Source organism: Brachypodium distachyon, chromosome 4 (genome assembly GCF_000005505.3).
Source record: "Brachypodium distachyon strain Bd21 chromosome 4, Brachypodium_distachyon_v3.0, whole genome shotgun sequence".
NCBI classification, from domain to species: Eukaryota; Viridiplantae; Streptophyta; class Magnoliopsida; order Poales; family Poaceae; genus Brachypodium; species Brachypodium distachyon.
In genome coordinates, this window is record NC_016134.3 from 19,830,091 (window position 1) to 19,837,217 (window position 7,127).

The 7,127-nt window shown below is 46.2% G+C and overlaps 3 protein-coding genes across 4 annotated transcripts; all 3 read right to left on the reverse strand.

Moving 5' to 3' along the window:
• Window positions 1–201: 201 nt before the first annotated feature.
• Window positions 202–1,927, reverse strand: LOC104584544. Its single transcript, XM_024462678.1, has 7 exons — window positions 1,770–1,927; window positions 1,544–1,706; window positions 1,227–1,460; window positions 1,012–1,155; window positions 844–921; window positions 700–765; window positions 202–618 (listed from the first exon to the last, which is right to left on the reverse strand). Exons 2-7 carry the CDS (start codon window positions 1,577–1,579, stop codon window positions 568–570), a joined length of 609 nt encoding a protein of 202 aa, XP_024318446.1. The 5' UTR covers window positions 1,580–1,706; window positions 1,770–1,927; the 3' UTR covers window positions 202–567.
• Window positions 1,770–3,594, reverse strand: LOC104584987 (serine/threonine-protein phosphatase 7 long form homolog). Of its 2 annotated transcripts, XR_002965875.1 has the most exons (3): window positions 3,235–3,593; window positions 1,971–3,122; window positions 1,770–1,871 (listed from the first exon to the last, which is right to left on the reverse strand). XR_002965875.1 is itself a non-coding variant. In XM_024462677.1 (2 exons), the coding sequence occupies exon 2, from the start codon at window positions 3,117–3,119 to the stop codon at window positions 2,103–2,105; it is 1,017 nt and encodes a 338-aa protein (XP_024318445.1). In that variant the 5' UTR covers window positions 3,120–3,122; window positions 3,235–3,594; the 3' UTR covers window positions 1,967–2,102. The 2 variants fall into 2 exon arrangements, 1 of the variants encoding a protein (XP_024318445.1); XM_024462677.1 differs by lacking the exon at window positions 1,770–1,871 and having other exon boundaries at window positions 1,967–3,122; window positions 3,235–3,594.
• Window positions 3,595–4,876: 1,282 nt separating this feature from the next.
• On the reverse strand, window positions 4,877–6,328 carry LOC104584988 (protein FAR1-RELATED SEQUENCE 6-like). The gene has a single exon (XM_010240860.1). It carries the CDS (start codon window positions 6,326–6,328, stop codon window positions 4,877–4,879), a length of 1,452 nt encoding a protein of 483 aa, XP_010239162.1.
• Window positions 6,329–7,127: the final 799 nt, after the last annotated feature.

The following is a 7,127-nucleotide window of genomic DNA, read 5'->3' on the forward strand; positions in this document are numbered from 1 at the left end:
AGTTCGGCACCGTATCTTAATTTTGGCACCGTATCTTAATTCTGGTATTTTGGTGTAATATCCCATATTATTTTTAATCGCTATCTCTGTTGTAATATCCCTTGATGTTTTTTAATCAAAGTTATTCTAACTTCCAGCAAATTAAATAATCAAGTCATTTATAAAGAGTTGGTCGACGTCCATGGCAATTATTTAAAGAACTCGCAGCAGAAGATATACATTACATACAGTAGCATAATCATTCTCCTCTCCCTGTTGTAGTTTTCCGTGCTTTTGTTTTTTTTTCGTGCGCAGTGATCGGCCGAGTAAGTGAGTGGTGACGGTGCTCGTGGGTTGGTGCGGAGATTGTGTTCCGGTGTCTCTTGTGGTAGTGTTGGCGTCTCATGAATAAGACTACGAGAAATATCACGGTCATCGCTAAAGTAATCGACAAAATCCGCATCATGAGACTGTGTAGATTCTGGCGGTGGATATGAAGAAATGTGAACCGCCTGCGATGACCGTGCGCCATAGGAGTACCCTTGGAATAGTTCGAATGGTATCTGCTGATGGACTTGTGTATGAGTCTCAGCCCGTCCGCCAACCCCAGCCTTCTTCACCATGAGTAGTGAAATGGGCCTATTAGAGGAAAATCATACATATCAATTAATTCTGTCATCCTATGTACTTAACTTTCATCAAAATAATTCATACATGTACCTCATATCCATGGCCATGATCATACGAGGATCCTGCCATGGTCCCTCCGGCAGCAGTGAACTGGGCCTATTAAAGAAAATCGTTTGTATTAATAAATTGAATTCTCAACATCCATATTTTATTTTGATAAAAAATAAATCATACATTGTACGAGGACCCTGCCATGGTCCCTCCAGTAGTCCCTTGTGGCGGGCTCTCTTCCCATGTCGTTTGTAGGCCATACTGCGGTTACGAGATATATATGCGCATTAGTAAACAAAATGACCATTGAAGTGATGTGTACATGTGAATACAATATCTATGGAGACGAACCTGCACATTTTGTAATCGTGAAGCACCGGACTGAGACCGCTGTATAGGAGTAACATTTTGTAATCTTGAAGCGCCGGACATAGACCGTTGTATAGGAGTCCTCGACGACGTACGCAACAACGTTGAGTCTACTCGTCCACCAGTCTGTGAAAATATAACTTAATATACAGATGTGCCGTTTGCATGTAGATTATAAGTCGAAAACTTGCATGTACCTCCACATCACTGGGCCGTGAAGAGCGTGCCTCACTCGGTCGTGCCGACTGGACTTCTGGCATGTGGTATGTGCGTAAGTTGACGTCATCGGCACGGCCACAACTCCAATTGGCAACAATGTCCTTTGCATTGTCCATAATATTTTTTAGTTTTGTCTTCAGGCGATGATGTATTGGTGGGTTCTCTGTAATCATATCATGTGCATCGAGCATGATACTGTTGGCCTTGTCAACCTAAAATTAAGAAATGGTGGTTATGGTGTTGAATTAGATTGTAGTATTGAAGATACGTGGAAATACAAAGAATATACAAGTACCGTGTCATCACGACGACTCGCAATGGCACGATCCATGCCTCTTTCCTGCTGCTGTTGGTGCGTGAGCTCGGTAGGCCTCTGTGGTGGACCTTGTGTTAGCCTCACGCGCGGGCTTTGGACGTACCACTCCAAGTATTCTTCGTATGTTCGCGGGTCGTAACCTCTAGAAGAGAATGATGTTAGCATCGAACATGTTTCCAAATTAAACAACGCAATACATGATTACCTAGCTTCATTGACAGTGTCGGTTAAAGCATCGCTCCAAGCCTGTATCCAAGTTTGATTTGCTAGTCGCCGGTTGTGTCGGTTCTTGCCTTGATTTGTTTGCCTGAAATGCAATAATAATTGTACAATTTTATATGTTTTTAAAGTTACAAACTTACGTATGGACATCATGTGAAATCCCTCTGGGAGGGGGCGGCGGTACCTCCTGGAAAAGACCAAACTGCCGCATGACCCGTTCAGGCTCGTATGGCTCTACCAAATGTGCGAAGACTAGCTTGCAACGCGTCATCCAGATACCGGAGTCGTATGTACACTGCACCGACAACCCGACATCTCAACCTACATTGACTATGTCGTCCTGACTGAACGGGTCCCATATCACCTCGGTGTCATGCAACATCTCAAATTCATTGTGGTATAGAGGATAACACTTTGCTGCATACTTTCTAGCCCAACTTAATTTTGCATGTGTCCACCGGCTTCCAAAGGTTGCTGGTTCAAAACGCGGGTCAGCCACCTCGTATGGGTGGACTGGATTTTGTATGTGCGGTGGTCCGATCGGGAGATGCTCCCACGACCACAACTGTAGAAGTATGTAGCACACACAGAGTATCGGTTCTTTTCTCGTTGGCTTTTTCTGAACGCCGTCACACAAACCCCTGTATGTGTGACAAAGCACCGCAGATACCCAGCTATAAGCTACAATTTCATGAAAATCAGTGTCCGCTATTTCAACAGCAATGCCTATATAACTAGGGGGGATTGTATCACCGGATGACGACGGGAACATAACCGAACCAAACAACCACAACAAGTATGCAATCAGGTGTGTACGTATAATGTAATCGTCTGCACCGGGAGGTACATTTGTAAAGTGGTTAAGCCAACTCCTGGGTACCCCCCGGAGTTCTTTACCACCTTCCTTTCTCGGGAGTGCAATACCTAACCGTTGTCCCAGGTCCTCACGCCAGGTGAGACTTTCTGGTTGTGGCACGACCGGCGGACCACCGAGTGGCAAACCGGTGATCATGCTCACATCTTTCAGAGTTGGGGTCATCTCCCCCCACCGGAAGTGGAAGGTGTGTGTCTCCGGTCTCCATCTGTCAACCAATGTTGTCAACAGAGAACTGTCAAGCATAAGGCTGTGTCTCGTAGATAACATCTTAGCCAACGACAGTAGGCCGCTGACTGCTAGACGAGGCACAAAACGTGGATCGAGATCCCATTTTGTATAGCCTCGCAGCCTGAACGTGGGAGGGGGCTCGGTCATGGCGTCCTGGTGATCTATCCACCCGTGGCAACGGTGGCCCTCGTCGTAGAACCCATTAAGCAAAGGTGGCAACTCTGCCATTGCCTGCAACCAAGAAAACCAATCAATAAAAGTAATAAGAAATTTGATAGATCATATGAAACACAAGAAAAAAAACAAGCATGTAATAAAAGAGGCCGCATTTGATAGATCTTACCTCTGAAATGAAGCACAACGCAACTAGCTAGTGTGTTCTTCGGTTTTCAATGTTCATGCGATGGTGGAGTGTGTGTGTTAGAGAGAGAAGGGGAGGATGCGTAGAGTGCAGAGTGGTAGGCTCAGAGGACTGAGAGGAATAGAGGAGGCAGGTTGCACTTTCGGGCCAGCGAGGAGGCAAGCGAGCGGCTAAAAAAGCCATGCTCCCGCTAGCTAAAGGCCAGCTCCCCGTGATCCGTGATCGATCAGGTCTGCCCAGGGAATCGCATGCGCCATTTTTTTTCTGGTAAAAGAAGCTCGACACGAATGGCCTGGAATCAGGCCAGGAAAGCGGCGCCCACGCGGGAATCATCGCCTGGAACTGATCGTCCCGTCCAATTGCCCGGAAAGGTCTCACATGGGAATCTCCCTGCGCGGGAAAAAATGGGAAGCAGTCTCGCGTGGGAACCGTGCCTGGGAAAAAAGAGGAAAGACTCTCCTTTGCTCTGAGCAGTGAATTTGGCCCGACAAAATTCAATCACAAAATTCAATCAAAGTAAAAAAGCATCACTCGTTTACTTTGCCCCACTTGGCCCGACAAAATTGACCGAAAGTAGAAAAGCATCACTCCTTTACTTTGCCCGCGCTCAAATCAGCCCGAGAGAATCAAATCGCAATAAATCCGTTCCTGTCCCGTGCAGCCTCGCGTCCAATCGAACATTAATTAAGGAATCCATGTGATAACAAATTTAAATACCCCTTTAAAAAACAAATTGAAATACATATACAAAGAGTATTGGAAAATCAAACTTAACATTAACGGTTACACGAGTACAAGAATATCCGGATAATTATTTCACTAGCATTACATCATAAGTAAAAAGCAGTAGAACACTAGACCCTGAATGGGCAATTCCTCTGCATATGTCCAGGTACCCTGCATGTGCGGCACTTGCGTCGTTCTCCAAGCTGGCTCCTATCCATATCGTTCCTCCAGCGACGAGTCGGACGACGTCCCCTCTTCTGGCGCTTCGTAGCCGGATCAGGAAACCATATAGGACCTCCAGGCCATACATCCTTGTAATTACATTGTACGCCCCATGCCCAGAACTCACCATCCCATGTGTCCATAAGATTATACATACTAAAATATTCAGAGATGTATGGTTCGACGGCAATCTGATGGTCCGCAACCGCCCGGTGCACATGGCTGCAAGGGTAGTGGAGTAGCTTAGGCTTGTTGCAAGTGCACTCACATGTCGTTGCATGGAGGGTGACCTCATGCTGAGTGTTACCTCTGAGGTGCCCTCTCACGAAATGCGACCGCGTGCGGACAAGCCACCTTCTTCTAAGCCTGTCGACCATGGTACCACTATGGCTCCTTGCGGCCTTTGATTTCCAGTCCAAGTGTCTCTGCATCTTTTCAGACCATTGCTTGTTCTGCAACATGCGTGCCCTCGATACTTGAACCCTGTCGGCAAAATAAGCAACAATCCTGTTCCATGTTTCACTAACCAAGGTAGTTATTGGAAGACCACGCACACCTTTGAGGACACCATTGTACACTTCTGAAAAGTTGGTTGTCATTATGCCAAAGCAAGCACCCATGTCGTGAGCCTGGGCCCACTTTTCCAAACGTGGGCAACTCTGGTTCACCCACTCAGCTAGATTCCTGGCCCTCCTCTGGCCCCCTCACCTTGCCCTTCTGGAGGTGCATCACCACCATTGCGGGTCATTTCTGCGTTCAATGCCGCAAAGATGGCATCAAACTTACGCGTTTGGTTTTGCATGCACATCTTCTTGAAAATCTTCATATAATCCTTGTTCTTGAATCGGGAGTAAAAATTTGCGGCCCAATGCCGCATGCACCATCTGGTTGTAATATCAGGCCACCTATGCTCCAGTGGCACCGAGTACTTCATCTGGTGAAGTGCGCTCAGCAGCCCCGCATTGCGATCAGAAATGATGCAAACTCCGGCCCTGTCTCTGACAACAACATCTTTCAAGCATTTCAAGAACCACAACCAGCTTTCTGTGCTCTCGTTCTCGACGATGGCATATGCAATAAGTAGGAGCTGGTCATTCGCATCCGCTGCAACCGCCACCAACAGAGTACCAGTGTACTTTCCAGTGAGGAAGGTACCATCAATAGATAACACCGGTCGACAATACGAGAAAGCCTGAATAGTCTGGCTGAATGCCCAGAATACACGATCAAGGATGTAATGACCCTCCGGTCCATTTGGCACTAGATGCTCTTGCCTGGATATGTATGTCCCCGGGTTAGTTTCACAAATCTGATGAAGCATTCTGGGGACATAGTTATAGGCATCCTCATAACTGCCAAACATCCTCGTCAGTACCTCCTCCTTAGCACGCCTGGCCTTGTTGTAACTCACTGGGTAGCCAATGCGATCGGCAGCAGCCTTTATCAATGACTTAACGCTGACCCCAATCTTGTCAACGACGGTGGAAGAGATGGCTTCAACCACATATGATGCAGTGACGTTGCGGTGGTGTGGCAGCACACCAGATTGCTCACATGTGTGTGGTACCATCTTCGTCACAACGAATGGCATCATAATCCCCCGTGGCTGTCGAGCAACAATTCTTGTAGGGCAACCTGACTCCTTGTGGATGCATGATACCTTGAATATTTCTGCATTGGACCTCAACACTCTGTACTCCCGGCCTATAGTGATGCCATACCCCTGGATTGCATGTTTGGCTGCTTTCTTGTCAGGAAAATGTTGCCGAACCTCAAGAACTTCCGAACCGAAGCCACGCAGAGACGTATCCTCTGCCCGGACAGCCTCAACATCCATTGGTGGCACCTCTGCCCTGTGAGACGAACCATCTTCTACATCTTCATCGCTCTCATCTGACGAGGAATCAATTGCCTCATCACCAGAATCTAGCTCATCAGGCAGTCCGTCCATGTGATCATTCAGATCAACGACCATGGACCAATATGGACCGGCATCTGGAGTTGGGAGAAGTGGACCTTCATCAATAGAAATTCCCTCCATCTCAGTACCAGCAATAGCTAACTGCATGGAGCCAAGATCCATACTGCACCTAGCCTCATCATCGTCGTCGAACTGCACATAAACCATGGGGCGTCCGTACATTGTTGCACCAGGCGTGCTAGCAAGCCTCATGTACGTACGTCAGTTACTTTCACTTTTAACCTGTCGTAGCCCCCAACGCGGCAAGGATCCTTCTTGAACCCACGGGACTATCAATGCTTCAACGATCAGCTTCTTCGATGCCATCTCAGAACCAAACTCAACCTTGATGCAGTTTGTAACGTCCAAGAAACTCGTGTTGACAATGTCTTCTATGGTAAGAAGCTTGTGCTGGCACTGCCACACATCAAGCCTGGAAGGGCCATCACGTACGATGCCATCACCATAAAACACTAGCAGTTTGTTCATTGTACCTACACATTAACCATATTCCAATACAATTGATAAATACATTTTTATCTACTACTTATGATAATATTCGCACATAATTTAAAAACTATTTTACAATTTGCATGTCAAAATGAATTACAACACCGGACACATCTAACCCTCATCTATTATATCTTCAACTATAACACGCACAGATTCCTAGTCTAACATCTTCAAAAACTTAGTAACTATTATTATCGCATCATAGAACTACAAGCGAGGTAATAAAACATAAAACAGCTATAATCTGCATGCAAAACAAACCGTGCATTTCATAGGCCTTACCTTGATGTACAACTTCTTCAATCACTTCAAGTAAATATTCCCACTCCAAAGGATCCAAAATCAAGCTCTCAAATGATTATGAACTCCCTAAAACATCATAACATACCCGTTTACGAAATAATAAAACACAAGAAAAACAACATGCATGTAACGAAAGAAACACAACCTTACC